Below are 14,796 nucleotides of genomic sequence, written 5' to 3' on the forward strand. Positions count from 1 at the left end.
ATGGGCATTTTCTTGCAGAAAGGAGCTATGGAGAACCAAGAGGAGGTTTTGATGAAGAGATGAGGGTCTGATTTTCTTCGTACCTAACAGGGTGACAGACAACCCCAGGGAAGTCAGTCGCGTTGGAGCAGAATAAGACCAGATACTAAACTGTTTTCTTCTGGGAGTGCTTTCCAGAAATCTGAAAGGATAAACGCCCAGTGGAGAGATTGAAGTTTAAGGTTCACCCAGAATTAGCCTTCATGCTCACTGGAACACCTGACCTGGAAATGACATATACACTGAACTGGGAGCAAAGTCCTGTAATAAATAACCGTGCTTCAGTCATTTCCTCCTTTGTGCAACAGAGAACTGGCACTTAATGGCACCAGGGCCAGTTTCACCTTCTTTTCCCTTATTACTCTAAAGTTTATGAAAAAGAGGGACCTAAGCTGCAAAAGCTACACAGTGAAGATTTCTTCTGGAGAGGTAAATTCCCATCCTGTGGGGTGCAATTTGGTTTATGGTGCAGCATTACTTTGTCGAGAAAAGCAGTAGAGAAAGCCAGGCGTGGCCAAGAASTGGCCATGCAATGAGGTGCAGGGGGTGGCCACTTACTGCTTCACTGGGAATAAGCATTTTAAATATTGGAATTGCATATCCTGGGATTATATGGGATCTCCTCCCTACATGTCTGCTCTTGGCTGCTGTCAGACTGAATCTGGAGCCAGCTGTCCCTTTGATGTGGCACTGTATGTGTGTCTCTGTTGCTTGCACCTGTCACTCCCTCCTTTTTCGTGGTCAACGTTTCTACTCTTTTACCGTATTCTGGTTTCTGCTGTTGGTGAGGAAGAGCTTGCCAGATGTGAATCACTGACTGTGGCCCATCTTTAGCCTATGTTTGCCAAGCACTATGCTTCTGTACCACCCTGCACCACCCATAGCAACAGGCCATCCTAGTGCTGAAGTTGATGTGCAGGTCTCATTTCTGAGTCCTGAATAAGGACCTGAGGACTTTGCCATAAGAATAACAGAATGTGAAAGACCAGCTGGCAAATCATTCTAGTCAYGGAATCACTCTCAAAATCAAGTTCTGTCTGTGGGGCAGAAAGTGGCTTTGAAGACTTAAGTTTCTTGGTTAGGACAGTATAAACGGCATCATCCCTTAATTAAAGCACTGTTGTAGATTTCTGACCACTGATATTTTGACTGCTATGTTCTTGACAGGGAATTTGTAATGTTATTGTGGTTCACTCCAGTCCCCTATTTTGCTGTTTGTGCCTTGTTGCAATACCTCCCATTCCAGCTGAGGAAGGTGAACTCTAGGCCTCTGTTTTTGTTTGGTGGTGGGTTCAAGCTGGAGGGTCTGAGAGAGCTCAGCTCAGGAAAGTATGAATTAAACCTGTGTCTCTGGGATAGTCACTGAACTGCTGGATCAATGGACCAGCCAAACGTGACTCTATTGCTCATCAAATCACATTGCACTKTGGGGACTTTTTATTACTGAGCCAGCCTTGAAGTTCAGCCAATAATTGTGCCTAGCACTTAACTGAGAGAACTATTTTGTATGAAAATGTGCACAGTGAAATCTTTAGGGCTGAGAGCATCTCCAGCATTATTTGGTAGAAGTCAGAGCACCAACTCAGTGCTGCAGGTTCTTTGCTTTGTGTAGATGGTGTCATTGTTTCTACATTGGGTGTAGCTTATTATGATATCTTCTGCCTTAAAATTATTTTAAGGCATTTTGATGTTTTTTTTTTNGCTGTCAATTCTCATTAAAGCCCTTTTCTGACCTAACATTATGTTCTTGGCATGCAGGTTGCATACAGTGATCTGAAACATAATGGTGATTTTCAGAAAGGTAAGTTCTACTCTTTGCTCTGATAGAGTGATTCATCTGAGGCCCAAAGAGGAGAAAATGACCTTAACATCATGGTTCAATCAAAAAGAAAGTAGCAATAATCTAGTATCAAAAAGGTATAAAATAATTTCAGCCTAGACTAGGGAAATAGAGGTGTCTTGCCTCACCAGGCYATGCTTTTGTTGAGCAGTTGACCTCTGTCACAAGGTGTGGCACTGAAACCAAACAAGTTACCTCTGGAATTTTATTCAACACAAATGAGAGCTATTAGGCTGTACCATTCTTTATAATCTTGTGCAATGTTTATAGATGCTTTACAATGGTTGCTTGGTTTTAAATGTAAGCCACAAAGTGTTTTGAGGGGAAAWWTWTTTTTTTTTTCAGTAAAAACATTGAAACTATGACAATCAATGCTACAGTGTGTAACAGTAGTGATATATGACAAGACGGGGCTAGAAAGTCCACAGATCTACMACTCTTTTCAGTTTTTATTCCATCTTTCTGTTTGAATCTGTTTTAGGGCCTGGAGCAAGAGAAGCTGCTCCTAAGGGCCTGGAGTAGGGGAGTATAGCCATGACACTGGTTTGGACATCACCAAGATGCTGCTCATTCATAGGAAAGGGCAGCTGTGGCTCACCYCTTCCTCCAGGGAAACAGAGCAGTTCTTGCTTGTTCTGCAGAGGGGCCAGGTGTTGCCAAGTGTCTACAAATGTGAAGAGAGGAACTGGGCTGGATAAAGAATGTTGGTGGTTTTTTTTTTTCCTAAGAGACATAATGGATGCACTCACATTTTAGCTATAGCAGGAAAAAATATATATATATCTACMAATTCTCGCAGCTGAGCCCTCTAAATTTCAGGCATCCCATGTGTACATCTGTTTGTTTGTATTTCCTGGTAAAGTCTATGTTCTCGAGAATCTCTTCTGAGACAATACCATAGCTCATGCAAGGCTGCAAAGRCAGTTCCCCAGCATTCACTGTGCCCCCAGCCAGCCCTCTGAGAGGTAGTAGAGCTGCATTATTGCTGTCCTTGGAAAGGACCCTTGGAAAGGGTGTTGCCTCATTGCCTCTTGTGAGACAACTAGGTTTGATGACTTGTCCAAAGTCATGTTCCAGATCAGCTGTGGAGCTGGGAGTAGAATTCAGAGGTCTGTGAATGTACTGTTTCCTCTGCCCAAGTAAAGAAATCAAATCACTAAAAAAGGAAGACCAAGAGGTGTTTGCCCATGAGCTACATGGCATCAAGTATATTACTGTACTTGACAGTAACTCTTTTCTCCCCAGGGTGATCATGTGTGGCTGGACACTCAACCAAACAGTGAATTTAATGTCCCTATTGGGGCAGTTGTGAAGGAATCTGATTCAGGACGGATCTTGCTGGAAGATGATGAAGGCAAGGTGGGCTATGCTATAAACTTCTGTAGAAGATGAACACAAAATTTAAAAGTACAAAATACAAAAGAAGGCCCTTTTTGGTCAGTCCAAAGCTCCATCTATCCAGATGGTCTGACTTCGATAATGTCTGGTCAGATATACTGAAAGAAAGACTATGGAGATAAGGCAAGTATAGAATGGTCACCTGGCATCTCCAGGTCCAAGCACTAGGAAGGCTGAGAGCTTCATGAGACGGAGGTTGTATCTACAAGGTTAGGAAAAGGAAATGGATGGGCTTCAATCCCTAAATTTAGTGAAGCTTTAGATGGAAGCATCATCCCACTGAAATAATTTCATCCCTAYCTCATACAATGTTCTGCCTGTGATGACAGAGTTGCACACTGAACAAGTGTTTAAATTTGTGCTGTTCAGAATCGACCCGAATGGCTTCATTCAGTATTTTAAACCATCTAGACCTGGGGTGCAGCAGCCCAGTTAAATTCCTGTAGGCCAGTCACCTGTCTGTTAGAAGATGTTTGCTTGAGAATGCATTATGCTGAAGCTCACTCTAGCCTAACCCAGCTCTCCTWTGCTTGCCTGTGAGCCACAGCATCATGTGTTAAAGTCCGTGTCTTGCCTTTGTTAGGAGCACTGGATCACGGCTCGGAACATGCACATGGTACGCCTGATGCACCCCTCCTCTGTACAGGGGGTAGAGGACATGATCTGCCTCGGGGATCTCCATGAAGCTGGCATGGTGCACAACCTCCTCATCCGACACCAGGAGCACAAAATCTATGTGAGTGCCATGGTCACTTCTAGGAACAGCCAGGTCACTGCCAGATCACTTTCAGGAACAGCCTCTGCATTTAGCAACTGACTCGAGCAGCCTGWGAGCCTTTCACACATGGGACCCTCTGACTCCTTTACTGACTGAGGGTGCCAATAAGACACAACATAGTTTTTCTCTTCTTTTACTGGAGTACTTTGACTGTGAAGAAGACTGCTACCAGCAGCCCCTCAGCCACAGTGCTGGCACAGGTAGTGACCCGACTTACTTTCTCTCAGAGCGATCATTGCCACCAGTCATTGACAGTGAGTTAAATCCAGCCCATTTTACAGCTTAGTGCTGCTATTACCTGCAGGATCAGCCTGACTGGTACACAGTGACATGATTTAAATTGTCCCTCAGTCCGAGCCAACATTTACTTGATTTTGGTGTAATAAGATGGCTAATAAATAAATCTGGATACTTTGTCCATTACAAGTTTTATCTGTAACGGGGCAATTTGGTATTTTTATTTTCTTCGTTCCTTAGTTTCCMGTTTGTAATACGAAAATTAATATTCAGGTTTTCCCATGCTTTGCCTCCCATGTTATATATGTACTGGAGAGAAGCTGCTGCTTACAACATAGGTGGGATGATTTTTAGTGTAAAAAAGGATTGATTTATGGATGCTGCAGTTATAACGACGAGTGTGTGTATATAGACCTGTTATATTAGACTAGCAGCCTGCAGTTGTTTCATGTYGTTTTTGAACAATATTATTGCCTTACATTTCAACAGCCTCCTTCATTTTACTTGTGATGCTGCATACAAATGTTTCTAAATCACTGTATGGATAGCACAAGTATCATTTGACCCATTAGCAAAGTTCAGCTACATCTGCACTGGAATACAAAGGCAGCTTAACAAAACACTGCAAAACACCTCATGATAACCCCAAAGTGCCAAGGTCAAATTGGACTTTTATGTACTTCAGCTTGAGACAGAGAACTGAGGTATGATTTGGCAAGGAGATTACACCTAGAATTCTTCCTTGGGCAAAACCCTCCTTATTCGGGGATGTTTAACAGCAGCTGATAACAAGGAACTGGGCTCTCAGCATCACTCAAGTGCTGCTATGATATCCCAGGCTTCCCTTCTGCCTCCATTTAGATTTATACTGTGAGTGGCTTTGGTTGCATTCTTGTTTGTAGGTTTGCTATAGCGATAATACTAACAACTGTTTTCCAGACTTACACGGGATCAATCCTTGTAGCAGTGAATCCGTACCAGCTGCTGCCCCTCTACACGGTGGATCAGATCAGACTGTACTGTAACAAGAGGATTGGAGAGCTTCCACCTCATGTCTTTGCCATTGCAGACAACTGTTATTTCAATATGAAGAGGAATAAGAGAGACCAGTGCTGTGTGATCAGGTGACTGGACTTGGAGAGGACAAATAGCAGAAACAAAGTCTGACATAGTTTTAGGGCACCTTTGTGGACACAGGAGACCTTCCAAATAGAAGGAAATATTTTCTTCCCTGCTTCTTTATTTTCAGTTAGGGCTGCAAAATGTAGAATAAAAGCAAAGCATTTCCAAAGTCCATTGTTTTATTCCAGAATCTTTGAATGTGGTTGTACATCTGCACATTATGCAGAATCATAACACCTGAACCTGTATGATATAGGGCTATCTTTTACATTGGAGACAAGATATCTGTGTTACATGTAGTTTCTGAGAACAGACATTTCCTGAAGAGAAGTGACCTCTCCTAACCCGAAGATGGAGGGAAGATTTCTTTGTCCTATAAAGAATCTATTTTCTCTTTGTCATCAGTGTGAAGAACCAGGTAGTCTCATTATAACAGTATCTGATTATAGCTGAKCCAACTCAACTGATGTGCTAAAACYAGCATTGACAATCTAGTAATGCAAAAAAGAAGACAGGCAAGTGGTCATTTAATTTGCAAAAGTACGTAATGCCTTCCATGGATTTGCTTGTTTTTAATTGGTTGGAGAATTCAGTTCCCAGTCTAAACTAAGTCTAAAAAAACAACTTAATTTCGAGCAATTAAGATGATTCTAGCCCTCAAATATTCTAGCCCTCTATGAAAGACAGTCTGATCTGCCATTTACAGGGAAGTGGGATTAAGTAGGATTTTTTTTTTTTTAACTTGGTCTGCCATTTTACCAAAAAAGAAAGGAAACGTGTAATGATCTTGTTTCTTACTGCAGTGGAGAATCTGGAGCTGGTAAAACGGAAAGCACAAAGCTAATACTACAGTTTTTGGCAGCTATCAGTGGCCAACATTCCTGGATAGAGCAGCAAATCCTAGAAGCCAATCCCATTCTCGAAGGTGGGTTATTTAGCAAACATGGCTGATTTACCATCTTTATCTCAGGATAAAAAAAAAAATCAGAAACAGATCTTTGAACCATTGTATCTGCTTAACTGGTAACCCCCTGAAACACAGGTGATGCACTGTAAATGTTCTCTATACTTTTCTGCCATGYTCCCATGCAGTTCACAGAAGCTTTGCTCTTATGCTACAGGAGGAGGTGCCACTGTTGAATGTAAACTGGACCTGGTGGGAGCACAAGAGTCCTTGGGAATGCAGAGCCCACAGCAAAGCCTCCTGGTTGAGCATTTGCCTTAGATAGTGACAAAGTGACTGGCCAAGCATGGATGCATCTATACGGGAACTCCCTTAGACACTCATCTTTCTCTGTACAGGGATTGACAKGTTCCCAGTAAATCCCTCTGGAGGTCTTCAGATCTCTTGGCTGGCCAGATATAGACCACATTTGGATCATTTGAATATGTCTTTTAGGACACAGTTATCTGGGTGCATGGTATGCCTACCTCTTTCTTCATTAGGCAGACTGAGACTGGACATTCTCCAGTGCTTCTCAGCACTATCATTTGGAATACAACGTGTAAAATACTAGCAGCGAAATAGAAGGGCAAAAAAATAGGCTTGATGTTCATGAACTGCAATAATCCAGACACTTTCTCTGTCCCTTGCCCATCAGCTTTTGGAAATGCCAAGACAATTCGAAATGACAATTCAAGCCGCTTTGGGAAATACATTGATATTCACTTCAACCAAAATGGTGTGATAGAAGGAGCCCGGATAGAACAGTTTCTCTTGGAGAAGTCCCGRGTTTGCCGGCAGGTGAGGGCATTGTCAAGTATACATTCTGCCTGTTCTTGTGTTAGAAGCTTACCCTGACAAGGCTGTGCATTGGCCTCTTTATTTTTTTTTAGGCTCCAGAGGAGAGGAATTATCACATCTTCTATTGCATGCTAATGGGGATGAATACAGAGCAGAAAAAGATGCTGAATCTGGGCACTGCTTCAGAGTACACTTATCTCACTATGGTAAAAATCTCTGCTTTATTCTCCATTATCCCTCTGCCTACTGGTGGACAGTACAGTAAGTGTCTGAAACTGATGCTCACAGCACTTTTGATATTACTGCTTCTAGTTCCCTAAGGGAAGGACTGTTCATATTTGGTAACTACCATCTGTATCTCTTACTGATTGTAATTGCTCACTGGGAGAAGCAGGTCAAAGCTTTCTGTCAAAGTCCAACTTAAGAAACATAAAGGACATCTTAAAGCAGAATGTGGACAACATCCTCCACTTTTCCAGACACTCAGATTTCAGACACATGCAAGGGATCTCATGCCAGGGAGAACAGTAATCATATGTGTGTACCTTAGAGGAAAATTAATGAGAATCCTAGTCCTTATACCCAAAAACTCTTACATAATGCAGGCAGCTGGCATTCAACGTGACCTCCCATGGTTGTTAATGACCATGCCTGAGTTTATGATGCCATTGTGGCAGAAGGGGATCTTCAYAGACATGAATTTTGAAAATAGCTAATGGAGTGGTTTAAGACATGAAAGCCATGATGAAAATCCTGTCTTTTAGCCTGTGTAGATACCTTGTATTAAATATACCAGCTGGTTTGATTTGGGCTGTTTTCAGCTGTGGAAACAGCTGTGCAGCAGGTTTAAGTTCTGCCTCTACTGAAATTAGTTAGAGCTGGGCGTCTAATTTCTAGGAAATGAAAATAAGTTTATAATCTGTTTCTGGAGTCCCAAAAGCACAACCATTAAAGTTGTGGAGATTTTTTTCAAATGTAATGTTTTCAAAATAGCAGGGATCTTGCAGCAAAGCTGATGAGTGCAATTAACCCGTTGGCCATTTGATAAAAAGGCCCCTGGGTCAGCAGTAGGGCAGTGTGACACTGTGATAGGAGGATTGGATTAGAGGAGAACATATCCATGGTTTTTTTAAGGTTGGCTTTTGGCACAAGCTGCCATGTTTACATGCTGTAAGCTGAATTGTCTAGGAATATTTCACTTTTGTAACCAACACATTATATTGCCAGAAGTAGCAAGGATAAAAAAGACATTTCCCCATCTCCATTAGAGCTCCAAATAGTTTCTATCAGGAGCAGCATCCTAGGACCTGCTGTGCAGGCTTTGCTGTATGTTCTTCTGATGCTGCCTTGGATGCTTCCCTTTGCCTTCCACTAGAACCTAATATTTCTTTTTGAGATCTGCCTTCTAGTATTTACCCAATCTAACTTGCTCTCGTTTGGGATGAGGGCTCTTAATTTTCCATTGACAAGGCAGAGAGAGGAAACCAAAGAAACAGACATGGCCTTGTAAATGTAGGTAACCTTGTCATAGCTTCCTGTCTTTCCATGCTCTAGAGCAGCCTTCCCCTCAGCTTTTCCTTTTGGCTTCCCAGCATTCAGTCTAGCCCTGGGGAAATGCATTATTGAGCTCTCTGCTAATGAGATCTTTTTGAGAGCAAAGATGAAGGAAGATACAACCATGGGAAGAAGATACAGAATGTCTAAATAGGTTTTTACCTGGTGTCATTGTGGACTCACAGGATAGCCACACTGTGTACAAAGGTATGTTAGTCTGCAGGTGCTTTCTTCCTTGTCAGGAGGAATTTCCTTACCTGTTGGTATGGTGCTTGCAGGGCAACTGCATGTCCTGTGATGGCCGGAATGACGCTAAGGATTATGCCCATATTCGCTCAGCTATGAAGATCCTCATGTTCTCAGACTCTGAGCACTGGGACATCAGCAAGCTGCTGGCTGCAATCCTGCACCTAGGGAATGTAGAGTTCCAAGGTAAACTCAGCAATGCCTGTGCTTACCTTTCCTCAGACTTGATGGTAAAGGCGCTTTCCTTGGGTCCTTCCTGCTTCCACCTGCACAGATTAGGTTGTGTTGCTCTGTCCTGTATTAACAGGTGGACTGAGGTGTAAGGGCGGGCAGATAAGCACCATGAAATTCTGATTTGTGACTCCACTGCCAAGTGTTTTGAAAAACAGCATCTTACTATCATTTTATCATGCTGTCAGGTCTCCACGGTTGCAAATAGGTTCTTATCACACAAACTGAAATAACATTGTATAATATCATGTTACATTTGCTGATTGTTGTTCTACACAAGCCAGAAGACACATGAGTGATGTTTGTCATGGAGATAATAGCAGTCATCCTCCTGCATGGGTGAAATCAGGACCTTCCTTGGTAAAATCACCAAACCTGTCAGTTTCAAATGAGACCTGAATACCTTGCCACATTCCCAGCACCATGAGGTTGTAAAAATACAGTTACATTAACAGCAGTGATGGTTCCCTCTGAGACTGGCTGTTTCCTCCTTGCAGCGGCCGTGTACGATAAYCTGGACTGCTCCGATGTGATGGACTCACCACACTTCTCCATTGCCACCAAACTGCTGGAGGTAAAGGATTCCCATCATCTCCTGTTGTTTGTTCCTTCTTCATTGTTCCGTGAGCACACTGGCAGAGCACATCTCTGGAGTTTATGAGGGAATGCACATTCAACAGGCATATCCCCTCTGTCCTGCCGACACTCCAGTGATGCTGTTGCACATGTCTCCACAAGCTGGGATATCTTTAACTGGGACAGCAAGTTGCCAAAGGATGCTGCTAGATAAGCAGTTTGTCATAGCCCTCCTCCTGATACAAACTTTGCTGGGTCTCTTTTATCCACCTGGCATGACCAGGTTGCTATGTCGTTTCTCCAGGTGGACTCCAGTGAACTCCAGAACAGCCTCACAAACCTCTCCATCATTGTCCGAGGAGAAAGTGTCTCCAGGCCTCTAAACGTGGTTCAAGCTGCTGATGGGAGGGATGCCTTTGTGAAGGTACTAGTGCTCACAGCTTTTCTGTTTAAAGATTGGGGGTGCTTTCAGAGATGTCTTTCTTCCTGGTTGAGGAGCCTTATGTAATAAACATTGACTCAGAGGGCCCTTGTAGTTCTCAGGTACAGTTTGACAGCACAATAACAAGCAGTTAAGATGTGTCCGAAGACTCTAATGATGGGCTCTGATTCCACTTTAATTTTTTTCTCAGGGTATATATGGACGGATTTTCTTGTGGATAGTGAACAAGATCAACTCAGCCATTTTCAACCCTGCTTCTCAGAAGCCTAAAGACAGACGTCAATCTATTGGACTGCTGGACATTTTTGGGTTTGAAAACTTCAGCAACAACAGGTAGGAGACTCCAGATGCAATCCAATAGGAAGCTGGAAAGCAGCTGATGTAAAGGGAAAGAATGAAAAAGCAGACATATGCTCTTTCATCATCATCCTGATTCTCAGAAAAATTGTGAAAATTCCATTGCTGAATTTTCCCAATTATGATCAATGCAGATTCCGTTTTCCTTCAGTCTTGATAAGATTTCTGCCTCCTTCACCAGCCTTCATTTTAGTGCAGCAATTACGCATATCCAGAACCTGAGGAATTTTCCAAGGGGAGATGGCTACGGAGTGGCTATGAGCAGGCAGCCACTATGTGAGGATGTAGTATATCCCTGTGTCTCTGTACCAAACTTTCCTGTTYTAATAAGCATTTTAGAAAATCTCTCTTGGGATACATTTGGCATGTAGTACAAAGTCCCTGGCCAGCACACCATTGTGTCACTGCTGTCTCTTCCACTGGTGTTGCCATTCCCAAATCACTGTTTCTGTTTGCCCTTCTCTCTGGAGGGGTGGGAGGAGCAGCTTTCTCATTTGTCAGGTACCATCAGTTCTCCACAAACCATCAGCATATGCTCTGCAATCTTTTGCAATGCATTTGAACTGATGCCTTTTGCATTCAACCTGATAATATTCTTCAGTGACTTTTGGAACAGAATCTAGTATCTCTATCATCTGTCTTCTATCTTTTGTGTTTTCTCCTGTAATTTTGTGCTGTTCCCAAAGTCTGCAGTCCCAATGGGTCCTCACTGTGGTGAGCACCCCAGAGGCACACACTGTGTGCCACAGCAAGTACCAGGTAATGATACTCAGGTGCAGCATAAAGGACGAACAGAAGAGCAGTGCCAGTGCAAGCAGTAACCTGTCACATGCTCATAAGTCAAGCGATTTTCAGTTACATGTTCCCCTTTATCTCTGGAGTTTCTTGAAACACAAAAAAGATCTTTTCTTGCCTACTCAGCAACATTCAATCATCAATTGGCTCATTGTTGCTGATCTTTGCCATGGCAGAAAATGCCTCCCTTGTATTGCTAAGATTAGCAATGTGCAGTGATGGCTCCACAACTAGCACTGTGAAATGTGGCAGTGGTATATCTGGATATGCATTTAATGCATTAAACAAATAACAGAGAGCAGTGTAGCATTGTCCAAGGATGACCATGGCCTTTCATCTTGTCCTTCCCCAGCTTTGAGCAGCTGTGCATTAACATTGCAAATGAGCATCTTCAGCAGTTCTTCGTGCACCATGTCTTCAAGCTCGAGCAAGAGGAATACCTTGCAGAGCACATTGCCTGGAACAACATTGACTTCACTGATAACCGCCAGGCTCTGGAAGTCATTGCACTCAAGCCCATGAATATCATCTCCCTCATTGATGAAGAGAGCAGGTTCCCAAAGGTAAATTTCTGGTTTCACTCATCATGCTTGGTTTTGCACACAGCTCATAGGTAACACTTAGGTTTAGACATAGAGAAGTGCAAAAGTGGCTTTCAGATACATTAGAAGAGTCAATATCTTCTCCCCATATATGWTTCTTTCAAATTAGCTCACTATACAACTGCTTCACTCTCTGCTGGAATGTGCTCTTCCTGGTGCCTTGCTGTTGAAACTTTTAAGAACTGTTCCAGACAGAGAAAGGAGTCCAGGTCACCTTACTAGGGCTTCTTAGGAAATCTTTGAAGTCGTTTATTGTTTGAGTATTGTTCTGCTGTTGGCCCAGGCTGCAGCTTGTTCTTTCTTCCTCTAACTGACAGACTTAATTGAGCCATGTCATCATAGTGAGGAACTGAAGGGGARTTACAGGCCTGACAGCTGACCTTGGTGCCAGGGAAGTCATAAACAGCTCATTTTGAGCATCATCATAGACAGCACATACAGAACATCAAGGTGATCAGGCCCAGTCAGCAAGGGCCCTGCTTGATAACATGATCTCCTTCTGTGACGAGGTGACCTGCTTAGTGCATGAGGGAAAGCCTGTGGCTGCTGTCTGTCATTCAGTGAAATGCTATTCTGCAAAGCCAGTCATCTCAAACAGAAGAGCAGAMATGAAAGTAACATCTGATCTCAGACATCCCTGTAACACATTTTCATCATCTGCAGAGCATGGTGAGGCTAAGCTGGAGTGTTGGTGCAAGAGTCAGATGACAATGAAGGGTGTTCAGGAAAGCAAGCCCCTACCTCAGTTCATTTGTAATCCTTCAGGTAACAATTTGAGAGGATAATGTACAGACAGACAGCTTTCCCCTTTCTTCCCTAAGAAGAGGGTGGTCCCACAGTTCAATCAAGAAAACATCTCTTCTATGATTCCCAGAGCACGTGACTCTTGAGAGCACAGCCCCCACAGCCGTCCGGGCATGGGCCAGTGCACAGAATTCACATAGCCCATGAGGAGATGGCATCATGATGGCACCCTTGAAGAGAAGCACCCAGCTGACTGCCTTGCCTCTGGAACTCATGGTCTGGGCATGCTGACTGGGATCTGCTCAGCGATTCTTCCAAGGATCTCTGAGTCTTGCACAAGTTAAGGAATGCAAGAACTGTGCCTGCCCAGGAGAGGAGCAGGCACCCCTTTCAGCTTCCTGGGTAGGAGGGCATGAGAAAGTTGCAGGGGGGTCTTTGCTTGTGAGGTCCAAAGATCTGGTAAATTCTCAGTACACTTGGTGATGTTAGTAATATTATGGGGACTTGTGTACAGCCGTAGAACACCAGGCCTGTGATCGATGGTGTGTTCTGCCATGATGCTGGAGACAGGGGTCTGTGTAAAAGGGTAGATACTTGTGGCACTACTTTCCTCCAGATCTACTACACACATAAGGGCAGAATTTGAGCTTGTGCTATCTCTAAGCACCACTTCTGCTTGTTTGCTGAGCACAGGCCAGTGCTGGGGACAATCTGCTTAACCATCCTTTCTTACCCATATTTGTTTCTAGGGCACAGATGCCACCATGCTTGTCAAAATCAATTCCCTCCATGGTAAAAGCAAAGTCTACATCCCACCTAAGAGTGTTCATGACACCAAGTTTGGCATCAGCCACTTTGCTGGGGTTGTCTTTTATGAATCAAAAGGTGAGCCTATGTCTGCTGGATATGGAGGGTGAAGGGAAGGGTATGACCTGCTCTGGATAAGTGGCTCTCCAGGCTAGTGTTGATCTGAAGTTGATCAGGAGGTCAGGAGGATTACTCTAAACCAGTCTGCAAGTTACTGTAAATTAAGTGGATTTTAGCTAGACAGAGTGGTGCTAGATCCAGCAGGGTGCAGCGATGACAGGCTAATTTTGCTTCCATCCTATAGATTTCCTGGAGAAAAATCGCGACACATTGAGTGCTAATGTAATGCAAGTGGTCCATGCCTCCAAAAACAAATTCCTGAGAGAGATTTTCCAGGTGGAAACAACCCCACCTAGTCTGGGACGTGGGACTATCCGGCATCTTGGATCTGACCAGGTCTACAAGGTTGGTTTACTGGCACTGTTTTGCAATCAACTAATTTCTCTGCCCTTCCATAAAGTTTTGGCTGTTCCTGACCTCCACTTTCTTTTGCACTGTCTCTGCAAATCCCTATCTCTTTCATTCAAATTCTTTCTGCCAAGGGGCCTGCAGGAAAAGTCAGGGTCTGGTGCTCATGCTGTAAACAAGTGCACTGTCAGCCCTGTCTCCCKGGTCTGCATTCCTGGACATCTGTGTAGCCACGCCTGCAAGCTGTCTCAAAACCCTGAGTTGTGATGCCTCCCCACATGTTATCATCAACTGGACAAAGTTAATGATGGGTCATTATCACAGACTCCACCGTGCCTGGTGTGTCTGTGCCTAGTGAAAATAAGGGTGTGAAGTGCAGTGGACTAGAAACAGTTTAAGGCACAGTTCACTTTCTCTGTCCTGCTCCAACTTCTACATACCTTGATTTCTGAGCATGTAACTATGTAGTGTCACCAGTATGTGAAGGTATTTTTGCTTTTACTCTTTACATCTGTGAGTTTTCCTGTCAGGACACAGAGTAGTCAGCTTGCTATCTTACCTGTTATCTGTCTAGTCGTCTTGCATTGTTTTCTGACCTTGTCCTTTCTTCCTCTGTCTTTGTCCCAGTGTGGCTTTCTGCTGTCCAGAACACCTGGCCATGGACAGGTAAACATCCTGGGGGCAAAGAATGTCAGAAGTGGTATAAGCAGTAACAGGGATGCTAAGGCTTAGCATCTCTTAAATGCTATGAATACCTTCAGATTAAATATCAGGTGTATCTACATTGCTCTAATGATCTAACAGATTTTGTCCATA

General features: G+C 43.5%; 1 protein-coding gene across 1 annotated transcript in view; it reads left to right on the forward strand.

Annotated features, from left to right (window-relative positions):
* Nucleotides 1-408: 408 nt before the first annotated feature.
* MYO7B (myosin VIIB) overlaps nucleotides 409-14,796 on the forward strand; it is a gene marked incomplete at its 3' end in the record, with an annotated part of 33,567 nt that continues 19,179 nt past the window's right edge. Inside the window, exons 1-15 of the mRNA XM_057382396.1 lie at nucleotides 409-468; nucleotides 1,798-1,840; nucleotides 3,125-3,238; nucleotides 3,861-4,013; nucleotides 5,232-5,416; nucleotides 6,218-6,339; nucleotides 7,016-7,158; nucleotides 7,251-7,364; nucleotides 8,991-9,144; nucleotides 9,687-9,763; nucleotides 10,070-10,189; nucleotides 10,398-10,540; nucleotides 11,712-11,922; nucleotides 13,455-13,590; nucleotides 13,817-13,977. Of these exons, the coding sequence (XP_057238379.1) occupies nucleotides 1,823-1,840; nucleotides 3,125-3,238; nucleotides 3,861-4,013; nucleotides 5,232-5,416; nucleotides 6,218-6,339; nucleotides 7,016-7,158; nucleotides 7,251-7,364; nucleotides 8,991-9,144; nucleotides 9,687-9,763; nucleotides 10,070-10,189; nucleotides 10,398-10,540; nucleotides 11,712-11,922; nucleotides 13,455-13,590; nucleotides 13,817-13,977 (1,851 nt within the window). The remainder of the gene's footprint in view (nucleotides 469-1,797; nucleotides 1,841-3,124; nucleotides 3,239-3,860; nucleotides 4,014-5,231; nucleotides 5,417-6,217; nucleotides 6,340-7,015; nucleotides 7,159-7,250; nucleotides 7,365-8,990; nucleotides 9,145-9,686; nucleotides 9,764-10,069; nucleotides 10,190-10,397; nucleotides 10,541-11,711; nucleotides 11,923-13,454; nucleotides 13,591-13,816; nucleotides 13,978-14,796) is intronic.

The sequence above is a fragment of the Malurus melanocephalus genome, unplaced genomic scaffold, assembly GCF_030028575.1.
Source record: "Malurus melanocephalus ecotype Western Australia unplaced genomic scaffold, MMel_1.1 scaffold_566, whole genome shotgun sequence".
NCBI classification, from domain to species: Eukaryota; Metazoa; Chordata; class Aves; order Passeriformes; family Maluridae; genus Malurus; species Malurus melanocephalus.